General features: G+C 44.5%; 1 protein-coding gene across 1 annotated transcript in view; it reads right to left on the bottom strand.

Annotated features, from left to right (window-relative positions):
• Positions 1-222: 222 nt before the first annotated feature.
• CNTN4 (contactin 4) overlaps positions 223-17,966 on the bottom strand; it is a gene marked incomplete at its 5' end in the record, with an annotated part of 64,186 nt that continues 46,442 nt past the window's right edge. Inside the window, 11 exons of the mRNA XM_010190842.1 lie at positions 223-438; positions 1,613-1,781; positions 3,047-3,159; positions 3,664-3,850; positions 4,301-4,416; positions 4,948-5,182; positions 6,706-6,776; positions 7,909-8,058; positions 8,801-8,959; positions 11,384-11,504; positions 13,989-14,164. Of these exons, the coding sequence (XP_010189144.1) occupies positions 338-438; positions 1,613-1,781; positions 3,047-3,159; positions 3,664-3,850; positions 4,301-4,416; positions 4,948-5,182; positions 6,706-6,776; positions 7,909-8,058; positions 8,801-8,959; positions 11,384-11,504; positions 13,989-14,164 (1,598 nt within the window). The remainder of the gene's footprint in view (positions 439-1,612; positions 1,782-3,046; positions 3,160-3,663; positions 3,851-4,300; positions 4,417-4,947; positions 5,183-6,705; positions 6,777-7,908; positions 8,059-8,800; positions 8,960-11,383; positions 11,505-13,988; positions 14,165-17,966) is intronic.

Raw genomic sequence — 17,966 nt, forward strand, 5'->3', positions numbered from 1 at the left:
AGGAAAAATTAATATCTACATCATATGTTAACTTTAAAAAATTCTATAAAACACTAAATATATAATAAAAAATATGCATATAAGGACATATGTAAACTGCTTTGGTAACATCATATTACAGATGTTTTCAGTGCATTGCAGAGTTTCCAAGGAAACTTCAGACAAAGCTATATTTGCTTTGAGGAAGTACTGTATAATGCCATTCCTAAAGAAGCATAAACATTTTTCCAGTAGTAAGATGTACTCAGACCACAATATTACTTAGTACTGGGTGTCTTCAAAACAACTAGCTAAATGTTGCTTATATTATAAACAAGAAGTCCTTGTGTCATTTTTGTCATAAACTGGAGCGAGCTGTGAGCGATATCATTATTGTGCTGATGGCCGACAGCGTACAGGCGTGGGAGGTCGAAGAGCCGGATCCTCTCGCGTACGCACCTGCACAAAGGACGGAGGGGAAGTTAGTGAGGAGAGCAGCCAGCATTGACCAAACCTCTCCCCTCCCGGATCTGGATTCTGTTTCCTCCAATGCAGAGCAGTGGTGGCAGGAGGTGGCTCCCAGGAAGGTCGGACCCCACCACCCCTCCTCCTGCTTCAGTAATCTCCTGCTCCACCGGGTTCCACCTCTCTCATGGAATTTTTTGGCTTAACTTAAATTCCTGCCACTGTTGCATTAAGGATACTTCCCCAAGTATATAACTTTGTGGCCTGTTTGCTTTTTTTGTTTGTTTAATTGTACTGTATTCAAGCTTAAGGCACCAGCCTGGTGTGATCCCCATCCTGCAGGAGCTGCATCCCTGCTCTGCGGCCCGCGGCATTGAGCCAAGTAAGACCTGGCTTGTGTTCCTGCTCTACTTGGCTCTCCTGCGTCTGCTGGTTAAATTCCTCTGCGTGGTTTATATAGCCACAGTGTACAAGCATGGTGGAGATAATTCTGGTCTCACCCAGGGTTTTTTAACATTGCTGGAAGTTTAATGCCATATTCCTGCATTGCAGAGGCTCCTGATTTAATACAGCTTATAAACTGTGGCATTATTAATGGAAGATGGGACATGGAGATTTTGCAAAAGCAATGCTGTGTAATAAAATACTCTCTTTTCTGTTTGTTCTTCTACACAACCTCATTTCCCTAAATAAATATTTATGCATCCAGCACACAATGGAATATGGCTATACAGTAGCCTTATAAATTTAAAAGCCTCTGAACACTGCATTTTGTATTTTGTTACAGTGAACTGCAATGAAACAATATATTCAACATATATATGAGTATGGAAGCACGAGAGTGAAAAGTGTCTAGAAATCTTAGGTACAAATATAACTACTTATGATGGCATTTCTTATGGTACAATATTGACTCGGGATGAAATCCTAAACACCAGTCCTGGTAAGCTTGAGTTTCAGCCCCCTGCCTGGGACATGGCCAGACCTACAGCCCGCCCCTGCTGAGCCGGAAGGCTCTAGGCCGGCCCCAGCTGTGGATGCGAATGGTGGCCGGGGGGACGCAGGTCTCCCCCACCAGCGGGGGAGGAGGTCAGGGGCTGGGGATGCTGGCTCCCTGCGGCCGGAGACAGCAGGAGTGGGCACAGACTCCGGTTCCTCCTGTCCTTACTTGATATCTTTGGAATTCGGATTTGTTCGCTGCTGCTGCCATCGCCCCCGTCGCTGAAGGGCCTTATCTCGATGATGTAGTCCTCGTCGAACGGCAGGGAGAGCTCCACAGAGGTTTTATTCGTTTCTATGATGGACGTGCTGCTCTGCCTGCTCCACCTGTACAAAACCTGCAGCGAAGGGGAGAGGGAAGAGGAGGCAGAAATGACAGACACGTTCATTGCCCTGTGGATGTCCAGAATAATCCAGATCCTTCCTAGAATAAACGGCTTTTTTGAACTACTTCTAAGATCCGGGAATTCTACTAATATTGATCATAAATTGTCACATAAAATCTGAGATTTCCAGGAAAAAAGAGGAAAAATGGGAAACGTTTTACTGTGATTCAAGAAAGAAATCAATCCAGTTGTGCTATCCAGACAGTGGCATAAAAGAAGACTTCTTAGAAAAACCAATGAGTTTGCTTTTTCAGAATGATGAGTCTCACCCTCTTTCAGTTGACTTCTTAATTTGCATTTCAAACCTAATATACATAGTGAAAAGTTGGTCCAAACTGCTGAGGTTCATCTGAGGTTTTGACTAAAAACCCTAAGGAATTACTTACTTTTGATAATCCGATACAGTACGCCAAAGATACTTAAAAGTTACTGCAGAAATTCAGGAGAGCTGGCACAGGCTCACAAAGCTGCTGCCGGCGGCTTTCCAGATTGTGAACTAAGTACAAAGTGTGTCCAGGGTCGTCATCGTTTCAAGCTCTGGTGGAAAACGTTTGCACAACGCAGCCCTCGAGGCAATGGCTGGCAGTTGCACACCAATGTCTTCTTTGGGCCAAATTAAACCCTTGTGTAAGGTGATCAAGCTGAATTCTTCCCAAGATTTCTCTCTAGTTAAATTATACCCTATTAAAACTGCTACTAATGAGGATTCTCTTTCTTTTCCTTTTGGCTCTGCTTTCTGAAGAAAATGGGAGCTATTAAAAAAGCATTTTATTTATCTGCAATTAAGAAGTCAACTACAGCCTCTGGAAGGTTTCCACCAAAGGCAGGAGAGTGGTCCTGCAGGTGGGAGCTTCAGAGGGGGAGCGGGTGAAGGTCCATGGGCTGAAACCTGCAGGTGCTCGCAGGGGTGAGCATCGCTGGGGTGAGCAGTGGGCAGAACGTGCTCGCTCTGCACAGGTATGGTCTCTGGAGGAATTTCTGGAGCATCTCTGGAGAAATGCTCCAGTTTTAACCTGGAAACCCATGCAAGTGCCATGAAGAACACCTCGTCTGGTCTTACTAGAAACCCCAACTTGACACTGCATTCAGGGAAAGGTTCCCTATAGCCCAACAGCAGGATCCAGCGACAGCTGAGGCTTAGTGAGGACTCACTGCAGTGAGGGGGTGGTGAGGGAGGGGGTGCAGGGCTGTAGTTACCCGGCTGACAAAATACTCACTTTGTAGCCTCTCACTTCTGACTCATTGTCCAGCGCTTTCACTTGATCCCAGTTCAGTATGATCTTGGAGTCGGATGAATTCCACATGATGTTCCCGGGGGGCTGGCTTGGTGCTATACCATAATATACACAGCACTGGATTACTAAGGAGCACCATTTCCCAGTTGGATCCCTCCCAGTACTGACGTGGCTTCCACCACCATAGCTGAGCCTGCCCAGAGTCCTATCACTCTGGAAAGCTAATGAGCTGTTTCACTGATCTGTGTCCTCAAGGTCACAGGAGGTGTGACACAACACAGCGCTCTAAATGAAAAAAGGATTCAGACAGTTGCTCAACATGCCTGAGACCAGAAGAAGAAAAGCCCTTTTGAACGATGAGATAAATATTTAATTTTCCTGCACAGCTGTGATTTCAGTTTTGCATGCTCTGCTTACTTAACATGGGGAAAAGCCTTAGCAAAAAAAAAAAAAAAGAAATGCTGGTGAGTCTTCTGCACAAAAACCTGGCAAAGAAAAGTCTGAGAGCTCCTTCAGGCTCGAGAAAGCTTGAAAACGAGATAGGGGAGCGCTGGCAGAAACCCTCCCAGGCAAGAGCCCCCATCCTCACACGCACTCACGTGGCTTTTTGGTTGTGACGTTGACTGCAGCACTGGAGGGGCCGGTCCCGGCCGTGTTGTAGGCCCTGACGGCCAAGTGATAGAGCACGTTGCCTCTCAGGTTGCTGATTTTTGTCGACGTTTGATTGCCAACCGTTCGAATCCTTTTTGCGCTTTCTTCCTTTTCATCGTGTCTCCAACATCTGACCTGAGGAGCACAGCAAGTACGTGTCTACCTCCAGCTATGGGTTGGCAGCACCCGGTCGTTTCCAGCACCAATTTTGGCACTTCTACCCCAAGTGCAAGTGCTGCAGGGATAGATCCTGCACCCTGTTACCATCCCTTCCTGTTCCTTGCTAGAAACCAGCCTGGCTGCAGTGGTCCCTCCCCAGGACCTCAGACACTGCCTGGCCATGGGAGCATCTTCATGCAGGCTTCCCCCAGCAAGCTCTGCTCTACATTTTCAGCCAGATCACACAGAGAAAGATGTATAATTGTTGACTGAAATCTCACTGAAGAGACAAAAGGAAGCAACTACGCCAGAGGAACCCACTCGCCCTGCAGCAGGCAGGAGCAGCACCCCAATGGCTGCCCATGACGCATCTCTGCAACTCCTCGAGGCTCAGTGCTGGAAGGATGCTGCGCTGTGTTTCCGTACCTCATATCCCTGTACTCTTCCTTTGTGCTGGTTCTCCCGAGGAGGAGCCCAAGAAACTTCGACGTCAGAGGCGGAAAGACTTCTGGCCAAAACGGTGGTCGGGGCTCTCGTTGGCTCTGGATAGAGGAGTTAACAATAAAATTAGAGTTTTCAGTTTTGTGTTCAATTAGTCCCAAACTTCAAGGGATTTATTTTCTTCATTGCCTGAGAAAAGCAGCATGCGACCAAAACAAACTTCCACATTTCAAAACAATGGCCTGTCAGCCTGTGCCAGACGGCACTGCTCCTCTGCCTAAGAAATAATAAGATGTCATTACTAAACTCAACCCAAGATACCATGTACTGTAATTAGGACAAGAGGGAACATTTTCTAATCAGCGGACATTAATTCATACTAAAGCTCAATGGAATTATTTCCAGATTACATATTACTTTTCCATTAATATCAAAAGATTTCATTACGATTAATGTTATTTTAATGACTATCAAAAGAATTAATCACGGCTTGCCATTTATTATAAATCAGAGCAAGGATCAGGTATCAAAGGACATGTCAAGGTGGATACTAAATCCTTTCAGACCCGGTCAACACCCTCAGTGGCCAGCAATAGGGAGGGAAAGGTGGTGGAGTGGGCTCCTGCCTCTACCTTCCTCCGCTGAGTAGACGACTGTCACGGGGCTGAAGGACCCTTCCCCCTTGTTGTTGTACACCCCCACTTTCACTTCGTAGGGGGAGAAGGGTGGCAAGGTCTCATTGCGGAAGACGTATTTGGCAGCGTCCGGGGAGGCCACGACGGTCTGCATCCAGCTGACGGTGCCATAGGGGCGGAAGGCCACCACGTACCCAAAGCCACCTCCATTCTGCAGCTCCTCGGGGACTGTCTGTGGGCAAACAGACCATGGGAGAAACAGCACTTTCAGCAATGGCATGCCTTTATCTCCCTGTCTGCACGCTGGCTATTGCTCTTGGTCCTTCTGGAGCCACTGTCCTAAACAGAGCATTAGAGGCAGGAGGTGGCTGGAGTCTTACTTCATATCTAACCTGAATTCATCCTATCCTGCCTGTGCTAGAGACTTGCTGCTCCACAAACTCCATGTAGGCAGCTGGGAAAGCAGCATCTCTGGAAGACACTTTGCCTAAGACTTCATCTTAGATGCCAACCTTCCTTCGCTGACTAGATGGAGCCTCCAGTAATGATGTGAGTAATTTTAGGCACTGCAATGACTAAGAGGCTGAGGTTTGGTGGGGTGAACCAAGGGCATGGTTCCTGCTTTCCCAATACACGTGCAGGTGCTCTCACATGTTTAGAATCGCATGTGAAGCCCTGAAGAAGATATCCTGGCAATGTCCCAGCCAGCATGGGGCTGGTGGTCCATTGCCACACAGTGACCCAGACCAGATCAGCCAACCATCCACATCCCATAGGACTGCTTCTTTCTATTGTAAGGCTCAAAAAATACACCAGACCATACAGAAAAGGCCTTTGGAAATTTAAAAGAGTAAACTGACTGTTCTATCAAAATACAAATTGTATTTTGTGCAAATTACGACTCAAAGTCACGGCTGATGTTCTTGCCATGTGTGTTTTTGCAACATATTGCAGTATCTTTAGGAGACATGGCGTAGCTAATTAGTCCAACTGAGGAGGAAATTTAGCACATTGAGCTGCATGGTAAGAACAAAAACCCATTTATAGTTTTTTAATAACCTTAAAAATATCTCTGGCGATTCATTCTGCCAGCTCGGTCAGAAATAGTGCTAAGTGGAAGTGTTAGCATGTCTAGTGAAGTTCATTATTAGGAAAAATATGCCAGCTGCATCACATCATAACACGAAAATATGAGCAGACAAATGACTAAAGTTCTAACCCTGACTGCCTTAAGGAATATTAAACATTTTTCATCTCTGTATCTCCTCTTGCTGGCTTTCATTAGCAGCAACGAGAGCCAGCATGCAATGCGTTGTGTTCTTAACTATTTGCTGCCTTATAATCTGGTGCAGGGATAAGGGCTGGAGCTTGGAAGCCAGCCATTCTCAACCAGCTCTGGACATGTCAAGCCTGGCCCCACAGACTGTTTTACCCCTCAGGTGGTTTCTGCCCATCCATATTTGGCTGTGTGGATATGGATGTGGTGAGAGTCAGAGGAGCTGAGCTTGTGTCGAAGCAGCGATGTGCAGCCTGTTTCCTGTGGTCCCTCCACTTCTGTGCTGGCTTCCTTGCACAGGGGTCTGGGATGGGGAAGGGGTTTAGCTCAATTTTAGTAGCTGGGCTATTTTATCACACAATCTGGGCTCTTTTTACCACAAACTGTGAAATCTACAGAAGCTTCACTGGGGTCTGAGGTGAAAGGGTGCATCTAGATCAGATTGTATTAATTTTCCTCTCAGTTTGGGTTCCACTTACCTCCCAAGTAATGACCAGCTCAGACTTGCTCCCTCCACCTCCACTGACGTTAGCTGGGGTCACTTCAGGAACTGCCAAAAAAAGGGGCAAAAGATGCACATGGCAACTTTGCAGCCAGAAATGGGCTCTGAAATGAAACAGACCTATGCAGCAACAGGACTCTGCTGGCCTTCCCTGCTGGGTACCAGAAACGCTATTAGGAGATGAGTAATTTGCCATGGCAAACAGCACATTAAAAGTATGTCAATAACAGTATATTAAAAGTATGTCAATTAACTTGTGTATTCAGTCACTAATTGTTTAGTTTAAACATTTATCTGCCATAAAAAAGGGCTTTTATTTCTTTTCGTATTTCATACTCTGTTCCATTACAGGCTACAACAGAACAGAGGAGCCACCTACCAAGGCTTTCCCATAACTGAGGCACATGTTCCTGCAGCCACCACTCTGATCCTACGCCTCGCTGTGACCCCTTTCTGCCAGATTAAAGGACAGGGACAGCATCAAGAAGCATTAAAGCTCTCAGGGCTGGTAGCTTGTGCTGAAATCCCTGCACACAGGCAGTACTGAAGATCAATCACCGTTAAGCTCTGCCTGCAGCAGCCTGAAGACAGAATGTGGTTCCAGGAGGCAGTGCTGTGTTTGGGAGAGGGCTGAAGAACACAGACCTTCAGTAAGCCTACGAAATGATCCAATGCATAGGGCAGCCCAGGGTAGTTGCTCTAACACTGACGGTCCACAGGGACAAGGTACAAGTTACTCCAAGAACCCCAGAAGCCTCCAGCATCAAGGGCCTGCTGACCCTCCAGCTGTGAAGCTCAAACTCCTGCTCTCAAGGTGCTGTAGTCTGTGCTCCAGAGTTTCCATGACATTGATCATGGCAAAGCAGAGGGACTGCTCTCAGAGTTCATCTTTCTCATAAATGGATACTTGGCAGTATTTTCCAAAAAACCCACCCAAATACCTAACTTTAGAAAAGCACTGTTTTCCGCAGTGAAAGGGCATGAAGTCTTTCTATACATCCAGGAGTCTTGGAGTGAGCAAAAGAGCCCATCAGGAGCTCCACAATTTCCCCTGCCTGTTCTGTGCACACAAATAACATGCTATGAGGGAGGCTCCTCAATTTCCTCCAGCGCAACACATCCATTAGCACTGATGGTGTTTATTTGACAAGATTTAACTCAGTTGCCCACCACTACTTACGAGCTTCTTCGGTTCTTCTCTTCTCTGAAGGTCTGCTGGGTTCTCCAATCCCAATCAGGTTGGCAGCCACTACTCGAAATTCATACTCGACCCAAGGGTTCAGACCCACCACTGTTGCTGTGAATGTTCTGCCATCAATGATCTCTGGAACTAGGAGACAGCCACAGGTCAGGAGTGCAACAAGAACCACCAAAAGTATTAAAGATGGCTAAGAAAAAGTCATATCTGATACCCTTAGAAGTGAGGGATTACCGAAAACATAAAGTGAATTAGCATTCACAAACCTTTTCTCATTTTCCTACCATTTTATTAACTACAAGTAAGTAAAAGAGACAGCATTAAAACATTATGCTTTCAGCACAGGAATTCTTGCTATTTAAGAGTTTCTCCTAAATTGCCACTTTTTGAAAACAAAGTGTCAAGATAACAGGTTTAAAGAGTTTTTATTTTTCTCTTTTTAAAACACAGTGTTCCCTCTAATGGTTACTGGATCAAAATGAACCTTTGGTGGAATAAGCAATTACACCATGGGATTTTTCCCTCTATCAGGAAAATAATTCTACTTAAAGATAGGCCAGATGACACGGTCTGTCCCTGAGGGATGTCTTTATAGACCACAAACACTGTTGTATATCTCCAGTGTGGCAACAAAAGGTAGTAATTAATTCTGTTTCCCCTAAACATTCATGAGAAAAATGGATGAGTAATAGCACTGACTGGACCCTAAATCTTTGGGTTGCCAAACTTGAAACTAGTTAATAAGACTAGTGCTGTGCAGCCACTGAAATTACTTTTCCCTTCAAAGTGCAGAGCTGCTCCACTCGGCACACGTGTGGGTCCCGATGGATGCGTTTTCCATGGGTGGAGCTCTTCTGGGACCAGAAGGACCTACCTGTGCTCACCGCTTGCCATCCCACCGAGAAGGGGGTCCTTGCTTGGACGACATACATTGTAATAGGGCTGTGGTTGTCTGCTCCTGGCCTCCAGGACAGCTGAGCGGTGGTGTCAGTGATTTCATCTATTGTCACGGCTTCTGGAGGACCTGGGGGACCTGTCGAAAGAATTTCAGGAGGGGGTGCTTGAGGCTTCACAGTGACTTGATCACGTGTAGCCCCAGCTGTGGTTTAGCAGCTCTTGTGGCCTGGATGAGACTGGGAGGCACAGGGGAGATACACAAACCCGAAGGTCACCAGCTTCAACCCGCAGCCCCCGGGTGCCTCCACATGAGCGGTAGCACCGAGCCCCTACGCACACTGAGCTGCCCAGCAGTGCCAGGCACTTGGCGTTGGCTCTGCCATCTCACAGCTGCTGCTTCAGGGCTGGCCTCTACACAAATATGATTTTTGGCTGCGGCTTGGGTGCACTCAAGAGGCTGGAGAAGAATGAAGGACCTGTATAATGTCCAAGTGGGGAGCAGTATTTTCTGTTTCACTGCTGGGTTCCTTGGAACCAGTAAAACACTGTGGGACACTGATCAGAAAGGACCTGCACCTGCAACACACGGCCACTGCTGTCAGTACCTGAGGTGAAGTCTCTTCCCAAAAGCACCATCTCAAGCAAACTCTTCTCTTGCAATTCTCTTTTTGAACTAAAATTATTCTCATATGATATTCAGAGAGCTGGACATGTTCAAATGTCAAAAATAACCTGAAACCTTCCAATATCCTCTCTTTAAAATGAAAGTTTCAGCAGGTCTAGCCAGATTTAATTTCTCAGAAATTCAAACTTGACATTCGTTTGCTGGGGGGAACAACCACGTAATGCAGCCTCACAGAGTGGTCAGCTTGCTCGGTCCCCCACCACAAGGTACACCAGAGAAAGGAAATTTCATTCAATCTGTCACAAATTACTCCTACTGCTTGGCAGAGGCTGAAACGAGCTGTCTGCACTTCACGTCTTGAAATAACCATGGTTATTCCCCACATTTCAGAATGTACTTTTTTGCAGGGTGCAGGCTACAGTGGGGCAGGAGAGAGAAAAATGGTCAGAAATGGATTTACCAGTTATTTCAGGGCTGCTGACAGACACGTGCTTCTCTCGTTCCAATGGCGTGAAAACACCCCACCCTGAACCAGTGGGCTGATCTGTGTGTACTGCCAGGGCTTACTGCTGAATGCTCTTGGTTGAAATTCCCTGACACAAATAATGGATTTTTATTCTAGTATCTAATCTCTTATTATTTTGACATAACTCCAATATTAAAAAAAACCTATTCTGAAGGCTCTGTTTACGCACCAGCTGTTCACCTGCCCCTCCAGTCTCACAGCCCAGGGATGTTTCCCAGTTTTCATGCAGTTGGTGAGATGGTACAGCACAACTCTCAGCGCAGCCGTGGGATGTCCCCGTTGATGTTTTTAGGGAGTGACAAGATCAGTATTTTTACCATCATCAAAGGTCATTTTCTTGTGAGAATTTAATGTTCCTCTTGTTTGTTTACAGAGCCAGCACTAAGGAAATTACCTAACTGAGGACCCAGCAGGAGGCTGTTGTGAAATGGTTGTGTGAAAAAAACCCAAATTTATCTGAATTCATGTTGCAGCAAAACCCGTGAGAGTCAGTAATGGGGAGCACTCAATCTCCTGGGAGAAGACCAGTGGCTTCACCGCCCCCAGGGGCCTGGCTCTCCGTACATCACATGGCAAGGACACCTGCACTCCTGCTTCTATGGGGAAACCGTGGTGAAAAGCCTAGCAATATTATGAAGATAACAGGAATGCCCAGCTAGAGAAAAGGGCGCATTTCTCAACGGAAGTTCAGGGCCAGATCTCACACGTTTTACTCTAGCACTGCAAAAAAGGGAATTTCTTATTTCTTTTTCATGCTCTCCCCATTTCACTGGGTTGCCTAAGAAGTTACGTTACATGGAGAACATGAAAACTGTGATTTTGCTGGGGTCTACAAGAGCTGGGGGCAGCAGGTACAGAACAGCACCAAAGTTTGCTTTCCTCAAAAATAACGAGCAGGAAAAAATATATATTTATGGTAAGGATCCAGACTCAGGTCAACTACTTGCAGCTCTGTTATGGTCACACTTACAGATCATCTGTGTATGGTAACAAATAGACCTTGAAATATCAGTGAAGTTACTAAATCATGTTCATTCTAGAAAAGGAACAATATTGCTGGGCAGAAACGCAGTGAATAAGCTGCACACTGTTTCTGCTGCACAGATCATCAAATCAATGAGCTTGGTTGGTGCAAGCTTTGCATTCAGGACACAATCATGTACTATGTGTATCTGTGCTGTGTGTCTGTTGTATGAGGATATATATATGAAAGAATCTTTATATGCACTGTTTGAAAATGTACTGTGAACCCCAGCATGTACCTAGAGCGTATTCCTTAAATTAATTACAAGAGGCTGGGATCCCAGTGAATGTCTCCGAGCCCAGGAATTGTCTTACCAGCAGCAAAAGATAGGGAAAAAAAAACAAGAAATTTTACAACGACAACAACAGTAACGCAATTCAAATACCTCTTACAATCAGGTCTGCAGCAGCCGATAGCTTGTCCACACTTGTTTGCACCATGCAGACGTATTTCCCAGCATGCTTCAGCTGGATGCTCCTGATCATCAAATCACCAGCTGAATCCTGCTGATAAAGTAGGGAAAAGTGGTTACAATTACTTTGTAATGAGCGCTAAACATCATTATCACATGAAGGACACTGTGACGAATGGATTTACTTTACACTGGCTGATGAAAACATTAGTAATGCAAGCCGTAGCCTATTAAAACTATGTGAGTCTGCCTTGAAGATAAGAGTGGGAGCGTTTCTAAAATTACGGCCCCTACAAGGGGCAGGGGGCCTGGTTTGGTCCGTTGAGCACTTTCCCCATTAGAACAATGTGACAAAGTTTATGGAGGGCAGGTTCACTCCAATTCCTCCTTTATCTCTCTGGTTATCCAATTTATCGCCTCGCTGGTACTCAGATGCCCAAGTCATGTCCACATCTATTTCGTAAGTGAAAACCAGTCCAAATGATGAGACATCTGCAATAGTTTCATGGCTTTGTATTACGGCCAGCGTTTTGATTGCCTGGCGTTCTTGTGCTAAAGATCACAAGAACAGCACTCTCTGAGGAAATCTTGCATCACCTCGCAGCGGTAATTTGTTTTCCAAACGCCAAGTGCATGTCTGATTAACTGTTGAATAGAACTAATTATCTTTCTGTATGTATAGGAAGCTGAAAACTCTCTCCAAATTTTTCTCCAGACACAAAGCATTTGATACTTTTGAAATCTCAGGGTAACCTTGTGATTGCAGCTTTCTGACCGAAGAATATTAATAAAGTCTGTAGTTCTAGCTTTGCAGGCCAATCAAGCTCAGTCACCAGGAAGTGCCGCCACTGCTGATGTGCACCCTAGGCATCAATCTTTAAGTGCATCTTATAATGATTTTTTTTAAGGATAACAGCAAGGCTTGCAAATTGTGTTTCATTTTCCTTTCAGCATTAAATTTCACTCCTGACCAATGTACACATGGTCTGCCAGTCTGCCTGAAATCCAGTGGAGCATGTGGCTCTGTAAAACCTCCCTTAGAGCGACATGCAAAACCCTTTCCAGTTCTCTGCCTCTGCTGAAATTTTGTCGCAGTTCTTTCCTTCTTTTTCTTGCTACCTTTACTCAATAAAAGTGGAAAGAAAATCCAACAGGAAGGAAACTAAGTTAGAAACTAAACTTCCCAAGTCCCACCTAACGCGCAACAGGCTAAATTAGATGAAATCTAAACTGCGCAGGAAAATGTTATGGTTACAAAGGAAAGCAAACTTTTTACCCATCTTCCAGACATAGCCTGTGAAATCGCTGCTCCTCTTTTAGTAAAAATTATTTGGAAATCATTTTTGGTCAGAAGAATGGCACGAGAAGCTGGGGCAGGTCTGGCATATGTGCTACCTCCTTGTGTGAACCCCCTTTCTAACAGATGGCGTCTTGAGGTACCTCCTATGGCACTGACCCTTCTGATTCCCTAAATTCATGCTACAGCAACTTCAGGAGATCTGAAACTACTAGAAAAGCTGAAACAGCCTGCCCAGGTTAAGGCTGGACTTGATGATCTTAAAGGTATTTTCCAAACAAATGATTCTGTGATTCTTTACAATTGAGGTAAAAGCAGAGAAAATTCAGGAGGGAAAGACCATCACGAGCACCCTTACCTTGCTGCGGGCTCTCCAGTCCTAAACCTTCCTAGAGAGGCAGAAAATAGCAAATGACCCACACAGATTTTCTCCTTTACTATAGGAGTAATTCCTGCCTTTGGTACTTTTTCTTCCCTGTCCCTGCCACTTGATCATGGTCTTGAACAACCGCAGTGGCCAGGGCTGTATTTAATGGGCAGTCTAACCATCACTTCACACCTGGCTCTTCTCCTGGCTACCGGATTTCCGTGAACATGATCTTTTCAACCTTCAAATAAACAATTCTTTGGACATTGCAAAAGTTTGTATTGTCAGTGGGTACTGACTGGGTTTCCCATAAACAAACCACACAAAGATACCAACATGACATTGCTAGGAAGCGTGCAGAGATAACACTGAAAAGAAATGCCATCGGCAATGGTCGGTGATGTTTGTAATACATGCAGGCTCTTTTGTGAAGAGGAAAAATACTGATTCTGAGCATGTGGTCACAAGAGAAGGATATGTAAACTAAAGACATATAAACACACCAACAAACACTGCCTGAACAAATTTGAGGCTATCCTCTCAAAAAACACAAAGTTCTACAATTGTTATATTTTACACTGCTTTTACTGTTACAGCCAAACTATTATACACTTCTTCCTTTTGAGTAAAAAAGAAACCCAACACATTGTAGTATATGTCTGCTGACATACAGTCCACTGCAATCACTCATGTGAGCTGATTTAAGTCATGTCATTAAGTAATGAAAACAATTCCACACCAACTATAATGAACTGTAATGAACATACTGACAATGTTTATCTTCTCAGTTTACAAGACACAAGGTAACGTCTCCTACTATCAACTTAGTTGAATTAATTCCTTCTATTAGCAGTCCTTTTCTCTGTTACCTACTGTTAATACTGTGAGGAGATTGCTTTAGTATTAATACTTACCCCTCCAACTCTTTCAAAGTGATCTCCATCTTTATCAAAGTCTATCAGGTTTCCATTAAATGACCAGGTAAACACGATATCTAGCGAGTGATCGTGAGATACCTGACAAGGCAAGACAATGCTTTCTCCAACAGTGACATCCATGCTGAAAGGTGACACCATAACCCGGGTTGGATCTACAAACAAAGAAAACAAAGTGGGGGGGAAAGCATTAATTCTGTCCTCCTGAGAAAAGGAGGGAGATATAGAGCTGAAAAAGATGTTATGCAGTCTACCACAACCGCAGCATTGCCACCAGAACTTGAAAAAAAATGCAGTAATCAGTTAGGAAGATCCTTAATGCAACAAGTGAACTATCACTTCTTTGATTTTATCCTCCAATACCTTTCTCTTCTCGTTAGATTGAAACGCCCTAAAAAATCATCTGGAATCCTCTTCTAGCTACCATCCTGATGAACAAGGAGAAAAGAAAAGGCTGGAAAAGAGTGCAGCACATCTGAAAGGCTTGGTTAAATTAGAGATTATTTTATTTGAATCTTCTTACCTCAAAGATTTGTTTCACAGTCATACATTGCTCCCCATGTTTATAAAAAAACCCTGCTTTGTTGTTCCTAAATTAAATGCTGCCTTAAGAAAATTCTCTTAAAGTAAAATGTCCAAAACTGGAATGAAGAAGAGTATATTAAAAACATGAGTGATATCTGCCTGGACCTGGAAAGGGAATGATAAAACTAACATTATTGTTGTGTGTTATGTTTATTGAAAACGTGGTGTTTGTTTAGAACGCTGGCCACGTTCTCTGTCTGATGGATGAGTTTAAATTTTAAATCTAGGTAGGCCCACACAAAGAATAAATATAAAAGATGAGTGATACCAACCAAAGCTTTCACACCATGGAAACCATAACTCTGCCCCAGTAAGCCAAGTCCTGCAGAAAGGTCAGACAGAGGGGTTTGGGTTGGACGTGTCTCTGGGTGCAGTAACTCCTCTGCCTGACGTGCGGCTGATGTGCGTCAGTCGGAAGGTCAGACTGACTCGATTTTTAGGACCTCTGTGGTTTTATAAGAGATGTCACTGACCTGGTGAGCAAGAACTCAGCAAGTATTTTGGGGTGGTGAAGCAGAAGAATGGTGAGAAAGGGTATTGTCCTAAACACAACGTTAGCAACGGCAAGTCCCAAAACTGCAGCGATCAGTGATGTAGCAATTCTGTCTGTTAAAAACGAGCAGCAGCACGTATCAGCTCCATCTTGGGCTTCAGGAATAATCTCTTATTCACAGCTAGAGTTCACATGGATCTTTTACCACTGGTTTAATTGTCTATTTTTCACTTTGGTCGTGCAGTACGAGCAAAATGGTGGCACAGAAAGATGAGCCATGACACATTATGCAGACTTCAGCTCTTCATCTGTGCCTGCGAATTCCCTCTGCCCCTGAAGTTAACATTTGTCTTTCATTTCTGTTGACAAAAATATCGTAATTTTTTTCAACAGGGCCTCAGAGGAAATGAAAAGAAGAAAAAATATTGCTTAAAAATGACACCAAAAGTTTGAAAATCATATACAGATAGATATTTTTGCTTATTCCAAAAGTCTATTCTGCACAGCTGTCATGCTAAAATACAGCAAGCATTATTCATTTTCTGGTACATGAAACCAAAATCTTAACTACTTCCAGAGACTATTGGCCAACTGCTTAATCCTCTGCTAAAATAATAAGGATTCAGCAACAAAGATACGTACTGGGCAGAACTACTCACCAAAATTCAGGGGATGAGAAGTTGTTCCTGGTTTTTCAAAGACCCTACCAAAAGTGTACAGCAGGTGGTGAAAAAGATTTCATCACTGACTTGAATCAGCTTCAGATCAAGTCCTCAGGGACTTGGCTGTATTACCTTGGATAAATTTAATTCATCTATATTTTGGTTTCACTTCTAACAAAATAAAGCAACTCTTAGCAGAACCACAGTAGATGTTATGAGGCTTAACTGATTAATAAAACAGTTTAAGTTTCTCAGGAGAAAAACAGTGTAAGTGCAAGTTACTAAAATAACGTTTAATTTTTCCCTAGACTTATGACATCTTTTTTGATTATAACCGATGTATCAGGATTTTACAGTCACTTGAGATTGCGACTACTGAAACTGAAGAAGACCTGGAGCATCCCAAGCTGAGGATGCTACAGAAACGCCCACACCTGCAGTGGGGCCCAGGCACAGAATCACTTACTGAAACACCTTTCAGCATCAGCAGTTCATCCTCTGCCCTGCTCAAAGCCCATATGAAATATTTATGAAGGACTTGGCTCTGAGGTGAAATGGGTGCCTCCCACAAAGCCCTGAGCTCTTCTACATAAGTCTAAGAATGATCCCTGTAAGCCACGGTCCTTAACCAGTGTCAGCCCTGAGGTTTTGCTGTCGCTAACCCTCACCTCCACGGCACTTTCTGCAGGAGGCAAGAAGTCCACACTGTAAATCTGGTTCTTTCTGTTGCAGTATCTGTAGTTTATAAAGACATTAAGAATGAAACATGGGTGTTTGGTAAAGACCTGCTTTCCAGAGCAGCTTAGCACAGCTCCTGTGGCCATCGTAGGAACTGCAGGTGCCTGGTGCCTCTGAAAATCAGGCCCCCAGGTCTCAATCCCATCATGTCATGAAGCACTGTGATCTAATGGCAGAACACACCAGGTTACGGGATCAACTGATAGAGCTTGGTGACAAATGACATGCAGGGAGGGCTCTGACCTAAGCCACGCTCAGCGGGAGCATGAGCCCCAGCAATGCACTTTACAAATCACCCCAAGGAGAATGCTTACCCACCTTTTCTCAAGGACTGGGAAAGCTGGAAAAAAACCAATCCATCCCCACCTCTGCTTTAATAACCCTAGCAGAGCAGCAAATGGAACATGTTACACAGGAGGCAACTGAGGGTAGCTGAGTGTGGGCACACCTTGGTGACATGCAGCCCAGTGGTAATCAAAATTATGGGATTTGCATTTTCAAAACCTGCAACATCAGGTACTTCTTAAATTATGGTGAGTGCTTTAGTGATACCAAAATCATGCTGGTTAGCATCCAAGTAAAATAAAAATATTGTCTTTTTCTGAGTCAGCTACTCATTTATTTATTTATTGTCCACTTGCAAGGCAAGAGAGGCAGTCTAGGGAGAGAGCTCCTATGGACAGGTGATGTCTGTTACTGCTCTGTTCCCTCTGTGTGCAGATTATTGTCCTTAGATGTCTTTGCTTAGTAAGGGCACTATTGCCAAAGACAGTTAATTAAAAAAAATAATTGTTATTTTGGTGACATTTTGAGATGATATTCACCTTTGGAGCAATGCAGTGCATTTTGAGAGAGTTTTAAAAATAGGGCTGAAAGACTGAGTTGCAGATAAGGGGTAAGAATTTCTATTTGCAGCATCACCTCATAGAGCTGCCTACAGGTTTCTGAGCCCTCCCCAGAGGGAAGCAGTGCCTGGCACGTCCCAGCTCTCCTACAGAAAGAAGAGACAAAATGCAAGTGAAACTGTTGCGGGTCACTTCCGAGAAAAGTTCATTTGGTGTTACTGAGACCTTTTTTGAGAAATAAGTGAATGGTGGCTGGCTGTAGGTGTCACTGAAGGCTCAGGGAAATGGGAAAGCTCCCTCTCAGCCTTACTTTCATGCCAGCATTTTCAGAAGCACGATTTTTGTGTGACAGAAACAGCACTTTTGCTGTTTTACAAGCAGTTTTGTTGCATGCCAGCCAGGCTGGCAGCTCAGGGAGTGGCTCAGCTTGTGGCTCGTCATCAGCGCTGAGGTGGTTTGAGCAGCATGAAAGCTCACGTGGATGGGCCTCAGCTGGAGTCAGATGCACATGGCCACACTGACACAGCTCTGGATGCCACCACCATCAACACCGTCTGCCCTGGCAGGGTAAACTGAGGCTATCTGAGCTTTCCTTACCTATTTTTGTCCTGTGTTGCATCCCTTATTTTTATTG

This window comes from Mesitornis unicolor, unplaced genomic scaffold, assembly GCF_000695765.1.
Source record: "Mesitornis unicolor isolate BGI_N332 unplaced genomic scaffold, ASM69576v1 scaffold6918, whole genome shotgun sequence".
NCBI lineage: Eukaryota > Metazoa > Chordata > Aves > Mesitornithiformes > Mesitornithidae > Mesitornis > Mesitornis unicolor.